This window comes from Excalfactoria chinensis, chromosome 3 (genome assembly GCF_039878825.1).
Source record: "Excalfactoria chinensis isolate bCotChi1 chromosome 3, bCotChi1.hap2, whole genome shotgun sequence".
Classification (NCBI taxonomy): Eukaryota; Metazoa; Chordata; class Aves; order Galliformes; family Phasianidae; genus Excalfactoria; species Excalfactoria chinensis.
In genome coordinates, this window is record NC_092827.1 from 14,169,518 (window position 1) to 14,185,414 (window position 15,897).

Below are 15,897 nucleotides of genomic sequence, written 5' to 3' on the forward strand. Positions count from 1 at the left end.
ATTGGAAGCCCCGGTTTTGGTCTGTTCCTGTACATGACAAGGTTTTAAGTATGTGGTGACTTGCAGTTGAAGCTTCGATGTTTTTTACGGCTCTAATGATCAATAAAAAAAGCAATTATTGGTGAGCCGTTAGCTGTTTTTACAAGTATTTCATTTGTTCATGGACTTTCAGGCATGATAATTTTTTCTTCTTAAGACTCAAGTGTTTTTGTTTTGGCCTTTCTCTAAGGAATTTTATAGTGCTTTTCTGAGGTATAAAACACTGCATACTGAGATAAATAGTGAGAACCTCACAATAGTAGAAAGGTTTTCTGAGAGCATTTTCAGTCACGTTTTGCTTCTGGAAGAGTGGTATTTAATAAAAGAACACTGACAGATGAGTAGGCTCTCAGTATCTGAGGAAGGTGTTTGGATACCCATATGACACAGTGCAGTGGGGTCAAATGCTGTTCTGGAGATGTCTGAATTTTAAGGCAAACTGTTCTAAAGTTCTTTGGGTGGATACGTTGCCTTCTTCTGTCCAGATAATGGTTCCTGTCCATTGTTCGTAAGTGATCATTATTTCTTAAGGAAAAAACAAAACAAACCTTAGAGCTCTTATGCAAAGCTCTTGATGTTTTTATTCAGAAAATACTGCTCTGATGTTCTGTATTTTGCTGCTTTGTTCTTCAGATGTTCCCGTGTTATGCTCTTGAACTTCCAGTCACACAATCTCTTCATTTTTGGTTTAAAGCCCCATTCTCCCTGTGCATTGCTGTGTTACAGTCCACTTCAGCAGCTCTTCAACTTGGCGCTCTTGCTCTTAGTTTTGGACAGCTGTAGAGGCTAACAGTTTGCCCCTGTCTGGTTGGTGTCGAGTTCAGCTTCCCTAAATTGCTGCTGTCATGGAGCTCATGTTTCTAATGGAGAAGATCAGAGCAGTAGGCATGTCTAAGTTAACTGAGCGGGAATTAGAAATGATGGCATGTAATTTTATTTTATTATTTACATCGGTATAGCAGCAGATTCTTTGATACCTGGGCTGTGCTTATGATTTTAAAAGCTGTCTGCAAACTTGTAGAACAGCTCTGCACTGGTTTATGCCTAGTATGTATTTATACCGATCTCCTGTTTTCACGATACCTGTGTTACCGTACTTTGAGAGCTGAGACTGCAGAGTTTAAATTTGATATTGGAGAATTAATTCCACAGGTGGGAAGCATTGGAGTAACTGAAGCAGGCATGAGGCATAATTAGAAATTGTGAAAAAATTGTGGTATAATTGCCTTATTGGACAAATTTTTTCATTGCTTGGTAGTTTGATGACTCGCAACCGAAAAACAGGTGCTCACTTTGTTTCAGAGGGTAGCCTGCAGTGAGAGCCAGGCGTGTGAATGTGGTATCATAATTAAGCGTCTCATGCTTGTGGGTTTTCCACGTGGTTTAAGCTGCTAGTGGAAAACGGAAGCATTTAATTATTTGAGAAATAAACCTTTTTTTGAGAAGAGTTTTATTTCCACGACATACCATAGAGCTTGTGCCTCATGGCAGTGGATTTCCTGAATCATCCTGTACTAACCAGTGCATATGAGGCAAAGCTAAAGCATCGGTCCTCCTGCCTATTTGGCCAACTCAAGTTGAAAACCACAGAATAAACAGCTCCCACATTCTGAGTAATGATAACAGTGCATACCGTGCATCTTTATATGTTGGAAGAGCATGTGAACTTTTTGTGGTTTTTGTGTGTGCAAAGACTGCCTGTTGTAGCCGAGGATAGGGAATCAGATGTATTTCTTCGTAATTACTCAGAGCTGGTGCATATGCCATCATAGTTGATGTACACGTGAATTAAGTTTTTGTTTCTCCATTCATTTACTGCTGCTTCTGACTGCAGAATGCTTTTTTTGTTAGTTTCGATTTGTTTTTCTCCTTACTGAATATTTCCGTGAGTTTTATTCCTCTCTCATAGATTGGCCATCGAGTTGTAAGATGGTTTAGTCTACACTAAATTTGGTGCAGTGGACTATTTAAAGTCTTGTCATGTGCAGAAACATAAACCAAGTAGTACGTTCTGTTTCATAAATAGCAGGATAGTTTATAAGTGTTGTCTATAAAAACACCAGTATGTTTTTGGATCGTTTGGCTTTTGTTGTTATTATTTTTCTTTTTGAAGAACCCAGTAAATAATTGAAGGTAAAAAGTTCTGTAACTCTCATTTTCACAAAGTGTGAGGACTGTTGGTTTTCCATTACATTGCCTTAAAAGGGAAGGAAACAAAGGTCTTTACTTCCAAACCTAATTGACATTCATAGATAGGCCAAGACCAAATTTTAACGGAATTGGAAAAGCTTTTCTTAAGTACGTTACTAGTTGTAAGGTTTGTGATTCTCAAATGTACACACACGCACACATTTCAGTCGCATGCCAGTGGGTACCGTGTGGGTTCCAGGAAATATGTTCATGCAGCTGATTTTAGCGCTTGAAGGACTGGAGCATATGGAGTACTTTGTTCAAAATGAAGTAATTTGTGACTTTGAGATCCCTGTATGTCTTAGAAGTGACTTTATTAACAGTCATTTATTAATATCATTTTTGCTTTTGTTCAACTGTTTCGGGGACTATGAAGTATTTTGCATTTTACTGAAAATCTCATTATGAGTTCAGCAGTTCTGAGATCAATGAAAAATATTAGAAGCGTGAAACCTTATCACATTTTCAAAACAGCTGTTAGTGCGTAACTCCTGTGAGCCCCCTAACTCCGTTCCTCCTGCAAGCCATGCTGAGGCACCTGCTGGCCTTGGGGTGAGAAGTGGGGGGAGGGAGGGTCAGTTGCTGAGGGGTTTTGAAGAACTCACTCCAGAGCTTTTGATTCAATTCTGCTAAATGCAAAAAGAACACTGTTAATAATTGCTCTTTTCACTTTATTAAACTCAACTGTGGAATGTGTTTTGTTGAAATAAGTTTTATTTTGTTATTACATTTTGATTTGTGTAATTGTTTGTCCCTTTTTTTTTTTTTTGTTACATTTATTTTTTTTTCCATAGCCATTCTTTGCCCCATGTCTTTACATGCCAAGGTATTACCCTGGCAGTTCTCATCTCATCTCACGTCCACTAAAAACGAGTTTGTCCAGAGATCAGAGCAATGGCCTAGTAAGTATTTTGAAGGTTAATTCACATACTAACCTAGACAATAAGTACAGTGGATAATGTAAATGAAAATTGCTAACGGTAATGCAGCATTAGACAATTACAAGCTCTATTTTATGAATAGTTTAAGCAAAGGTGTTATTGGTATGTAATGTGAAATGTATTTTGTTTTAACTTTAGAAGCTACTTAGAGTTGAAAACAAATTCTATCATCCAGGTATCAAGATTGGAGGAGTTTAACCTGTCATGTTAGCAGGAAAACATTTCAGTGAATGTGCCAACTGTGCTGCAGTAGATAAATTGATACAGTACAGTGTGTTATAAGAAGAAGAGAATGCTAGTGATAAATTTATATTCAAATTCATAGTAAAACAAATTCTATGGCATCTGGAGAAGATAACTTTACATCTCTTAATGTTGTGAAGTTTTCTACAAGTTGGAAGGCCAAAGAAAGAACTTAAAAGCCATGTTTAAAATATTCAAGTGAAACAAAATACATTTTGTCTTAAGCGTGCATTAGTTCTAGCTTGGTTTTGTAAGTATATGTAATTCAACTTTATTTAGCCATTGAAAAGGAAGAACGAACAGACTTTTCTGGCTTCCTATAGAATAATTCCTATTAAGAATATTTATTTTCTGACAGATGGCTGTTCAAATGGAGTTAAGAACTAAAGAAAGCTTAAAAAAACCCCATAAAACAGAGGCAGTAAAAGCCTTACTTGTCAGTGCTTTAATTCTAGCTCATTGATACATTGAACGAAGCTATCAAAAGGTTTTAAAGTCTTTTCTTTAATCACAAACAGAAAGCAAATAAGTTTCTGTCGAGTTATGTATTATTATGAGATCATTCTCATTCATTATTTGCTTCATATTTTTTGTTTAGCCCTTGATCATTTTACCCAAACCATAATATTTTGTTGTTGCTAGGATGTTATCAAGGAGGATGCTGATGAGGGGCTTTCTTCACCCACAGACCCCTCAATGGTAAATGAGTAGTCATGTGGTGTGGAAATTTTAGCATCTCATTGCTTTCTCAGCAGTAATGAGTCTGCATTAATCGTAACTGCAGTTCACTAACACTGCATCAGTGGCTTTGGTGGGCATATAGAGTAGCTGAAAACTAATGTAGTTTGTGAATGAATTTAAGAGCTAATATTTCACTTATAAGATATAGATTTTTTTCCCCTGTAGTTTTTCCCTTGCCTTTCTCAGTAGCTGTTGTGCGTATTGTGTTAGCTAAGCAGTGTGGAGAATAATAGGTGGTCATTTGTGGCTTAGATTTTAGAGAGAAGTAACTTTTGTGTTTCCTGCTTTAGTCAGCTCTCACCTGATCCCTCCTTCTTTAGCTGGTGGCATAGAGCCATTGCAGTTAATGCGGTACGAAGCAGTGTCCCATGGGAATAAAATAACAGGCTGTAGGTTAACGCTTGAATCAGAACGCTAACACTGATATCTTCTGTGACTTGTTCTTTGTTTTAGTCTCAATATTTGCACAGAGATGACTTCTTTATGGGTATCTGTTTTAATTCTAATTGGGAATAAGTGAAAAGTCATGTGGAGATACTACCACCAAAGAGGTTATGCAGTTATAACCATTTTCTTAAGTATTGCTGCCGTTGTTGCTGTTGGCAACACTGAAAAGTTAAAGCTGCAGTTAATAAAAAATCTGTGATATTGTGCAATGGAAGAAAGAACCCACGAACACAGATTTCAGAACTACTATGTTTAACTGCACATAAACTTCATTTATCAATTGTGAAAATGCAATGGAGAATTTACCGTGAAGTTCTGTTTCCCAGGTCATCTTCTACCCTGAGTGAAGGGATGACTTAGAGGTAAATTTTTCTTGTAGTATAATTTGGGAGATGCTGATGTCTTCTCTGTATTTGATTTCTGATCTCAGTATCTTGTTGTCCTCTCAGTCCTTTGCAGCTTGTCAGTGTGTTGTGAGAAAACAGTAGAAGTGTGTGTGCATTTGTAAGCGTAGAAGGGAACGTGGGAATGAAGAGTGGAAACTCATCTCAGGGAGAAGGAGCTCATCAGCTCCAGGAGCAGACCTGGATCTGGTTGTTCTTCTACCTGTTACCCTCAGTGTGTATCATAAGCAGATAGGCTGCAGGCTCAAACCATTGAAAATACTTGGAAAATTTACAGGATCTGATTGTTGTAGGTTAGGAAATATGAGAGTTACAATGTAGAAAAGAAACTTTGATGTAGTGATAATGAAGGATTGCGTTTATATCCATTTTTTTTCAGAGTTTACTGTGAAACTCAGTAACACAGAATATGAGATTATATGCTTTTCCTGAGGATTACCCTATTGTTAATGTAAAATTTTGTCTTTTTGGAAATCTCCTGAGTAGTTTCCAATAATGTTCTTAATGTGTGGTATTCTGTGTGCCTGGCAGGTTGCCTCACCAGGGTTTTCTCTATTCTGAAAACACTTATTTTTGCATTCTGCAATGAAATTTCAGTGAAAGTGAACAGTGCTTAAAGTATCATGCTTGTTGAAGACATTGCAACTGTCCATAGATTATAGTTACAATAATTCAGTCCAGCTACTAGGTTGCTTTCAATTGATGGGTCACTACCACCATGTAAATGATAAAGTTTTAACTTACAGCTTAATATGCACACTGGTGCATGTAAATTAATGAAATATACTTAAAACAATCTGCATTGAGTACTTAATGAGCACAAAGGCTTGTTACTGATTTGAGGACTGAAAACAAGAGGGGGCTTGTAGAATCAGAACCGAATGAGCTGAATGAGGCCCCTTCCATTGTTGGCCATCTGACGTTAGGCTAGAGTGGAAATCTAAAATTCCAAATTCTAATCTTAAATAAAACCAATGTAAATCTGGGTTAGCTTAATGAAAATGAGACTACACTGAGAGCATACATTGTATATAAATAAACTAGGAAGCTGCCTTTAGGGACAAAGGAATGAAATGCAGCTGGCAACTCTTTGAGGACATCTTTATTGCCGACCGCAGAACCTCTCCATCCTTACATGCAAGAAACCAAGCAGGGGAAACAGGAAACCAGCATGGCTGAGCAAGGACCTGCTGCTCAAACTGAAGGAAAAGAAGGACAAGTACAGGGAGTGGAAGTTGGAATGAGTGGCCTGGGAAGAGTACAGGGATGCTGTCTGGACATGTAGAGACAGGATCAGGAAAGCCAAGACACAGATAGAACTGAACTTGGTGATGAGGGATATGAAGAATAATAAGAAGGGATTCTGAAGGTACATGAAGTCAGAAAAGAAAGCCCAGGGAAAGTGTACCTCATCTCTCAGAAAGGAGAACTGTCTGCAACAGACCTGGAGAAGGCTGAGGTGTACTCAGTGAGTGCTTTGCCTCAGTCCTCACTCACAGTCAGGCTTCCGGTGTCTCTCATGTCCCTGAACCTCTGGGTGGGGTTGGGAGAACAAAACCCCTCACACTGTAGGCAAAGAAGAAGTTCAGGACCACCTGGTAAGACTGAATGTGGACAGGTCTATGCATTCCAGGGTCCTGAAAGAACTGGCTGATGTAGTTGTTGAGCTACTCTCCATCATATTTGAGAAGTCATGGCTGTCAGATGAAGTCTCTGGTGAGTGGAAAAAGGGGAACATCACTCCTGTTTTTAAGAAGGGTAGAAAGGAGCACCTGGGGAGCTGCAGGCCAGTGGGCCTTATGTCTGTGCCTGGGAAGATCATGGAGCAGATCCTCATGTCAGCTACATTAAAGCACTTATGACATGTGTATGTGATCTGAGACAGCCAGCAGAGCTTTCACCGAGGGCAGATTGTGCCTGACAATCTGGTGGCATTCTTCAGGTGTAGTGATAGCATCAGTGGACAAAGGAAGGGCAACTGATGTCGTGTACTTTTCTGCAGTTTGAGCACCAATGAAGGTGTGTGGCATAGGAGTTGTCTTTTTATGTATTTTCCAGATGCTTTTATGTGGCGTTGTTATGTTGTTGTTTACTTGTTAATCCTGTTTGTTCTTAAAAGTACTGTTTCAGTTCTATGAGTGTTTAAAATGCTTAGATACAAGGCTTCAAAACTATTTGAGGTACAGGGCTGATGTAGCGTGACCTTGAAATGGCAGGAGAATGCATCTAAAGCTAAATTTTTGGTTAGAAATATAATGTCAAACTTCGGGGCAAGCAAAGTGCGGCGAGTGCTGTGCTGTTTTACAAGTGCAAAGCGGAGCAGTGTTTTATTAGGAAAATAGTATTCACATAGCACGTACTAACTGTGTATTATGAAAGTGTATCTTAAAAGTTTCAGCACCTTATGAAAATATCTCAGTACAGTGCTTTTCTATCTTAATGTTGTTTCCTGTGTTTACTTGTGAGCATGTCATCTCTATATACAATCTTTTTGATGTCTCTTTAAGCTGTTGTTTCTTTTTGTTCTGTTTTGTCCTTTCCTCAAAGCTGTGTAAGTCTGGGTTAAGCAGACCAAGACAGGTACAGCCACTTTCTGTGAATTATCATTCACTTTTTAGAGTCATTTCTGAAGCTATCATGCTGGCGCTTCATGCTGGGCTGTCTGTAAACTAATGCTCATTACTAGCCTTGAGGTTTGTTTTGACAAGCTGCTTTTAGCTTTTGCATGGCAAATACTTCTCAGACTAATGTTCTTTAAGCATCTTTAACAAAACCACTAAGGCTGAAAAATATGTCAGTTTAAGTACAGTTTTAATTCACTTACGTGATGGCAATATCCTTAAAGCTGTTGCATTACTTCAGAGAGTGCTTTTGATAAAGAATGTTTTGGATGAATGTGCATCTATTTCCAACAGTTCACACTTCAACAAAAATAGTCTAAATATTAGATTGCTTTGCCATATTTTTGAATACACAGAAGGAACTTCCTAAACTAACTCTTCCTGCTTGCAGAAAGTATGACTTGTTCATGATTGTTAACAAAATATTTTGATCTGGAGGAGAGTTGTTAACTTAGAAGTGTCTTAGAAACTTCATTGATTTGTAGCTACTGATAGATACTGTGTTTAATGGATTGAGAGAACAAAGGCAGTTGCTCGCACACGTTGCTTGGGGATGGTTCACTGTAGTAGTACCTCCACGTGATTTTGGCTGTAACTGTTTCTTTTGTTTTAATTGATCTAACTGCTTTTTGGAAAGAGAGTTTGGAGTTAATTCACTGACTACCTTTATTGATGTAATATAACTCATATCGATAGCAAATAGTGTGCTTATGGGAAAATATTAGACAAAAATCTTTGCCAGTCTGAAGGAAAAATGGAAGTGGTTTTGGTGGTTGGTTTATGTTCTTATCTTGATGGGGATTTTAGCTGTGCTAAAAATGAGGCTAGATTGAGATCTGAGTTCACGCCTCGTCTGGTGCCTAATATCTTAACTGGACAGCATTGTAAGCACCTAAGTAGGAAGACATTGTAGAGCCTGAAAAGTAACTGTCTTGTCCCTGGTTGGAATACCAAGTCACCATGATAGGTGCCTGCATCGTAGTGAAGGTGTAACGCTTGATTTTATACAGTAATTTAGGTAAGCTGCCTACCCCACAAGTGTGAATGTCTTTAGTCTTTAATGTCCAGTTGACTTCAAATATTGAAATATAAACGTTTAAAAGAAACAAACTTGAGCTTCAGCTCTGTTTTCAGCCAGATGACCTAAACACAAGGCTTCGGATCCCCACCACCTCCCTTAGTGCTTTCAAATGAAGTTGATGGATTGATTGTTTTAAGGCCATTTCAAACATATTTGGCTGAGAACTGTGGAGGAATTACAGATTGAGATTCAAAGTTGGATGCTTTTGAGTAGCTTAGGTAGGAAGGTTGCCTACCTCCCCAGATTAGGATATTTCCAATAACAGTGAGTTTGAGATAACTGAGGCTAAGGTCGATGAGAATAGTTTAAGGATTGCTGCCTTATAGCTGAATAAATTTTTCAATACTTCTCAAATATTCTTTCTGACAATTTAGGTATGGTTAGCATCATTCAATGTAGTCTTGATTTTTATAGGTAATTATCTTTGAATATGTTAACTTACTATCAGTTCTTCTGTGAGATTAACTGTAACATACATATGTATGTATATTACATATGCATATGCATATTATATATAGTTTTATATATATAAAATTTAGGCTTTTTCTAGTCCCTGTGTGTATGTATATATCAGGGACTAGAGAATATATATATATATATATATATATAAATCATTGAGAAATATAGCCCTATTTCATTAATTGAATTTTGGAAATTCAAAATGTACTTTTACATCTCAGAGTTTATGCATGTGCTGATAAGCTCTGAAGCTTTGGAAGCTCTTTTGCATCCTCCCAAAATGAGCTTTATTTTGGTGGATTGTCTACAAAACTGAAAGCAAAACTTTTATGCTTAGGGAAGGGAAGGTACCACCTCCCTTTCTGGAGGAGTTTATACGAATATTTCACAGCTGATAGAACTGTTCCTGATTTTGCTTTTTGGAATTTGGAACAATTTGAACTGTTGAGAGCTTTGCACTTTGTCCTACACAGGGCAGGCTTCCATCCAGGAAGAACACATTATTTTGTGTACAGATGCATTTGTTCTGTTTTTCCACACTTCCTTGGAAATGCCCAGAAGCTGGCAGAATTATCATGGCAACTGGTGTTAGGGATCTGAGATATGAGTAATTTCTACCTGAATCTTGCCAAAGCTCCAGATACATGAAACATCCTTTAGAATCCTGGAGGGCAGCAGCAGTACTGCCCTGTATTTCTGTGCTGTGATGACTGTATTTAAGCACCCTGACTGATTTTGTGGAAAAAAAAATATGGAGTAATAGTGATAAAAGTATCCAGTGTATCCAAGTAACTGAGAAGCTGTGTTTCAGGGCATCTTTGTCTTATGCTAAACCAGGAGTCTTTTCGGACAGGAAAATCTTAAGTTGTGTCTGGAATACTTGGAAAAATAAATAAATAACCAGCAAAAACTGAACTAACTGCTAAAATTACTGGGAAACTTGGAATAAAGCTGCATTTGAATTTGATTAACACTTCCTAGTCCTGGTTTTTATGTTTTTTTTTTTTTGTTTTTTTTTAAATAATGTATTTAGGAGAATTATTTTTCATGCTGGCAGGACTCAAGATGCTGTGTTGTTTTTTCTCATGTAAATACTACAATAAATGTTTCTCAGGATACCAATATTCTGATATCAGTTACAAATGCCTGTGCATTCTTATTCTCATTTTTTAATTTTCTTTGGCTTGTTGCAGTGCATATTGTGACATTGTGGGTGTACCGAGTTTTTGAACAAATCTTTTATGTGCACCTTCTTGCTTCTTACAGGGAGGAGGAGGAGCAGGTGCAGGACCAACCACAGGAGTTTCACATGTCTCTCTGAGCACAATGAGTGTGGAAGCTGTATGTGAGAAGCTAAAGCAAATAGATGGTCTGGACCAGAGTATGCTGCCTCAGTACTCTGCAATTATAAGAAAGGTATCAGCTGAATTTCATTAGTGTGTTTAGTGCTTTACCATGGACACAGACATGTAAGAGGAAGTATTTAGCTGACACTTTTGGAGGTGTTTACTGTAACACACTGAGTATCATCAGAACATCTTAATTTCCATACATGCTGAGTTTGAAGATCGTTTTTAAGACAAGCATGTATTTCACAGAGAAAAGGCTCTCTTAAAAACAGAAACAAAAAGAAGAGACTGAAAAACGTACATACTGATGAGACTGGTTATTTAAAGAAAAGAAACAATAAAAATGATTTTTAAATTGTCGTATGTAGATAAATAGTATTGTAAATGGGTTCTAAACCCAGGTAGCAGGTTTTTCTTTTCCCTGAAACACTGGCACATCTCTTTTGTTGTAGATGAATGATGAGAGTACATTTTTCTGTTACTGGCTCAGTATTAGGAAAATATTTTCATTATTTCATGATGGAGAAGAATCCTCTACATTTCTACAATCATCAATAAATATTCTTCTTTAAAAAAAAGAGTTTTTATTACATAGGATTGGACTTAGGAGTGGTGCTGGGGAGTTTCGCTAGTGGTCCCATCAGTATGTCCAGTTTTACCTTTCTGGTCTGTTACTTTTCCACCATTGATGTTGTGTCAGTAATTGACATGATTTACTGTTTTAGGCAAATATAAATGGCCGCGTCTTGGCTCAGTGCAACACCGATGAACTGAAAAAAGAAATGAATATGAATTTTGGTGACTGGCATCTGTTCAGGAGCATGGTAAGATCCCCTCTTCAGAATTCCGGGACATTGTAAATTAGTCTTTTCTGTTGTTAACCAGATTATCTTTTTCTCTCACACCGATAAAACACCTCTTATCTTATATTTACCATCTTAAAGCATGCGTGCATTTATTATTTTGTTATTTCATCATCTTATCTTGAGTATACACAACTGAGGGCTGGTTGCTTACGGCTTTGTGTCTTAGGTGACTGGGAACTTCAAAGATTTTTCCCCTCTTTTTGTAAGAACTGGCTTTCATGTATGGATTTCCTTTTCACTTTTGAAATTTGGCTCATGCATGGCACACAATTGCCAGAGAACCATTTTAAATGGAATTTAAGTTAAAGATCCAGTCAATGAGATAAAGGGACAGTAATTTAATTGACACGCTAGAATTCAATGTGGCATTCTCATGTGCTTTTAATCATTTATAGATGCCCAATTTTCTTTCTTGCACTGTGTCTATGTCAGCTTTATAGTAAAGGATATGAATCACAGAACTGCATTTTCCATTAAGTTTTTTTGGGTACTACCTTTTTCTTTCTGAAAATGAGGTGCGTCTCTGAACTGCTAAATCAGTCTTTAGAACACTAGGAATTACAAGACAGGTTGACTAAAGCTGTGAAACTGAATGCTTGTCCTTGCTTTTAGATATATATTATTCACTTTGTTTCAGAAGACTATATTCCAAGTGTTTTGTGTCATGTGCGTTTATGTAAGGGCCTGCAGAAAGTAATTTTGTAAATACAAGAAAACTTCTTAATATTAAAATGCCATTTGCTGTAAAGACAGTAAATGTACTCGGTTCGTAAACTGCTCTTTCTTTGTATTTTTCTATTATCACAATCATAGTCAACTGTACTTTTACAGCTGAGTTACACACTCCTGTATGAAATGAAATTATTCTTTATCAATTTTGAGATTTTTTTGACTATGTAATTAACTTTGCATTTTCTCTCTCTCTCTTTTTCTTTTTTTTTTCCCCCCTCTGTGTGTGTTAAGATACTTGAAATGAGAAATTCAGAAAATCAGGCTGTTCAGGAAGATCCTCGAGGAGCAGCTGAACATGTCACCTCTGCAGTTTCTCATAGTGAACTTGCTCGCCGTCCTGGGCATAGCACTGAGTTGCCTCACACTGAACTTACAGGTCTTTCTGGTCAAGCGCCCTATACACTTAACTTCAGCTTTGAAGAACTCAACACAATTGGTCTTGATGAAGCTCCTCCACGCCATAGTAACTTAAGTTGGCAGGTATTTAATAGCCAGATGTATTTTACATGCATACTGGTAAAGTCTAGGGCTTTTTATATTCTTGGGTATGAATGGGTCAAGAAGAACCTAGAACAGTTCAGTTAATTTCAGCTCTGTAAGTGACTGTGGTGAGCAAATTTTTGAGCACTGACGATGTCGATGATGTGACCTATTCAGAACAAAACAAAAAATAATTTAGGCACGTGCTTGGTTTTTCAAGTTGCGCTTTGAGTTATGCTTTGGGTTACTTCATTTAGAGTGGTCAGTAAAAGACAAATAGTTCATATAACTGTTATCTCTCTCTTTTTTCTTTTGCAGTCACAAACTCGCAGAACTCCAAGCCTTTCAAGTCTTAACTCTCAAGATTCAAGTATTGAAATATCAAAGCTCACTGACAAGGTACAAGCAGAATATAGAGATGCATACAGAGAATATATTGCTCAGATGTCACAGTTAGAAGGAGGTGCCAGTTCCACTACTGTAAGTGGAAGGTCTTCCCCTCACAGTTCAAGTGCTTTCTATATGGGTCAGAGTACATCGGGGGGGTCCCTGCATTCCAGTGCGGAACAAGAGAAAGTAAAAGATGGTGAGCAGAAACAAGATGATGGAAGAAAGTCCTTCCTGCTGAAGAGGAATGATGTTATTGACTATAGTACTTCAGGTGTTTCTACTAATGATGCATCTCCTTTGGATCCTATTACTGAAGAAGATGAAAAATCTGATCAGTCTGGTTCCAAGCTTCTACTGGGAAAGAAATCATCAGAAAGAACAAGTATTTTCCAGGCTGCAGATTTAAAGCTTAAGGGAGTTACTCTCCGGTATCAGAAACTTCCAAGTGATGAAGATGAGTCAGGAACTGAAGAGTCAGATAACACTCCACTCCTTAAGGAAGGTAAAGATAAGAAAATGGACGGAAAAGCAGACAAACAGCCCAAGTCTCCAGAACATGGATCTGAACCTATTAGAACCTTCATCAAAGCCAAGGAGTACTTGACAGATGCGCTTTTGGATAAAAAAGATTCTTCTGACTCTGGTGTAAGATCTAATGAAAGTTCTCCCAATCACTCTCTCCATAATGAAGGAACAGATGATTCACAGCTTGAAAAGGCAAATCTCATTGAGCTTGAAGATGACAGTAATAGTGGAAAGAGAGGAATTCCACACAGCCTTAGTGGCCTTCAAGATCCAGCCGTTGTTCGCATGTCGATTTGCTCAGAAGATAAGAAGAGCCCATCAGAAAGCAGCCTGATAGCAAGTAGCCCAGAGGAAAATTGGCCAGCCTGCCAGAAGGTCTATAATTTAAATAGAACCCCTAGTACGGTAACCCTGAATAATAACAGCGCTCCAAGCAATCGAGCTAATCAAAATTTTGAAGAGATACAAGGTATGAGAGATCCATCTCAGATCATCCTGAACCCGAGTTCAGGTGCCAATTCAACTGCCGTTCAGAATGAGAACCTGAAAAGTGTTGCTCACAAGCGGAGCCAGCGTTCCAGTTACACACGGCTTTCAAAAGATTCATCAGAGCTCCACACTGTCACTGCCTCAGATGGAGCTGGTTTTGGAGAAGAAAGAGAGAGTATCCTTTAAAGAAATGAGGTTCAAACAGAATGCCCCCGTGTTGTAGCTTGCTTGGAATTTGTTGTCAGTGTGTGGTTACATTAAGCGATGTAGTTTAAGTTTTCAGTTCTGTACTTAGAAAATTTAGATTATTTTCATTCATTTTCTTGAAGAGAAGAAGTGATCTTTAGAACAAATTATTTCAGTCCTTCCCTACAAATTAAACTAATGCTTGTCAGCATGGAAAAACAGTTCCCTAAGATGCTGTGCAAGTGTTTGGTCATAGGCATACATTGCAGAAGTACATACACTTTAATCATTAAAATGTGATTTTATTTTTCTGTTGGGTTATGTAATACCCCTCCAGAACATTCCAGTTAAGTCTTACGTACTTACATACCTTAAAATTAAGGTTAAGACCACGCATCTTTGCCATTTGATTTGCCAGAAGATGGAATCTCACAGCCTGTGACATCCGTATCAAACTTTACATTAAGTAGTGGAATAAGGTGTGCAACATTTGTATGTTGAAATTTTGAGTGTTAAGGTACCTGTTTGGCTGTGTGTACTCTTTCGTTTGCTGTAAGTTCAGTAATTGCAGTTGAATTTGTGCAGTTTGGGTAGAGTGGTGATAAGGTTTATAAGGAACGTTGTCTTGATGTGTTGTTGGAATTGGCAGTAATTTATAAGAAAAATGCCTCCCCATTGATTTAGCAAGTCGGTTATTTATTATAGGTACATCATTTGGTAGTTTCTGGTCTAAGTAGATGCAACCACCTAAGCTATGTTAAAATATTACAAGGATAAAGTGTGAACGTGATATCTGAACATAAGGAGTATCTGTTGCTGTGCATGATATTTCCTTGGTACGGTGTTTATCATTTGGTTCCAGAACGAAAAATGAGTAGTGTTTGCCATTTTTGAGGTAATATGTACTTTATGAAACTTAGTCAGGGCTGTGTGGCAGCTTCTTTATTTCTGAAGTACGGTATTTAAAAGTTTTGATGTCATCTAAGTACCTGCTTGTGATTGTAGTAAATACCTGTACCGGTCCAGTGAAATCTGCATGATTGCAAGGGAAGAATTGTTCAAACTAAACTCTGGTAGTTCAAAGAGAATAAAAAAATAAACCGTCCTTCTGGATTTGTGTCCAAATTTCTATTTACTGTGGTGTTTTGTTTCTTCATGTGTTAAAAACGGCATGAGCATGTTGTTTCAATTAAAATACATCACAGATTTAATTAAAGGGTGCATTAAAGCAGTATTGATATTAATACAGTACTGAATAACCATCAAGTATAAAGATATGTTTGAAATATGGAAGACATTTCTGAAGGAGTCTGTTGTGGAGAGGTGGCCACCTCTTGCTGTTAGGCCTCGTGCTGCTTGTGATGTTTGTGGGTAGTTCTGTGCAGCTCTGCTTCTGTCCCACTGCCATCTCCAAGTGCATTCCTCCAGCGTTTTACCAGAAGGTACTTACAAAACTTGTTATGCGATAGAGGAAAATAATCTTCTTCATTTGAAGGTAATCACAGTATTGATGAAAGATAACAGTTTTCTCAAGTTGTTTTGTCTGTTGAAGTCCTCAAATAATCCAAATAGAGTAATTTTCACATCTCACACAATTTTGAAGTTTTTTTTTTGTCCCTAAAAGTTTTCTGAGTCTTCATGAAATACCGGAGTTGGGAAAAAACAGGGAATTTAGTGAAAACGCTTCAGTGTTTCCAAATTACATTAATGTATC

The 15,897-nt window shown here is 37.7% G+C and overlaps 1 protein-coding gene across 5 annotated transcripts in view; it reads left to right on the plus strand.

The window, feature by feature from the left end:
- Positions 1-15,288, plus strand: part of KIDINS220 (kinase D interacting substrate 220) — a 55,222-nt gene extending 39,934 nt beyond the window's left edge. The window contains exons 25-31 of one of the 5 annotated variants that reach the window (XM_072330941.1): positions 3,024-3,131; positions 4,056-4,112; positions 7,553-7,585; positions 10,433-10,582; positions 11,241-11,339; positions 12,345-12,593; positions 12,912-15,288. In XM_072330941.1, coding sequence (XP_072187042.1) covers positions 3,024-3,131; positions 4,056-4,112; positions 7,553-7,585; positions 10,433-10,582; positions 11,241-11,339; positions 12,345-12,593; positions 12,912-14,183 — 1,968 coding nt within the window. In that variant the 3' untranslated portion in view covers positions 14,184-15,288. The remainder of the gene's footprint in view (positions 1-3,023; positions 3,132-4,055; positions 4,113-7,552; positions 7,586-10,432; positions 10,583-11,240; positions 11,340-12,344; positions 12,594-12,911) is intronic. The other 4 variants (XM_072330937.1, XM_072330938.1, XM_072330939.1 and 1 more) reach the window with 4 other exon arrangements.
- The last annotated feature ends 609 nt before the right edge of the window (positions 15,289-15,897 follow it).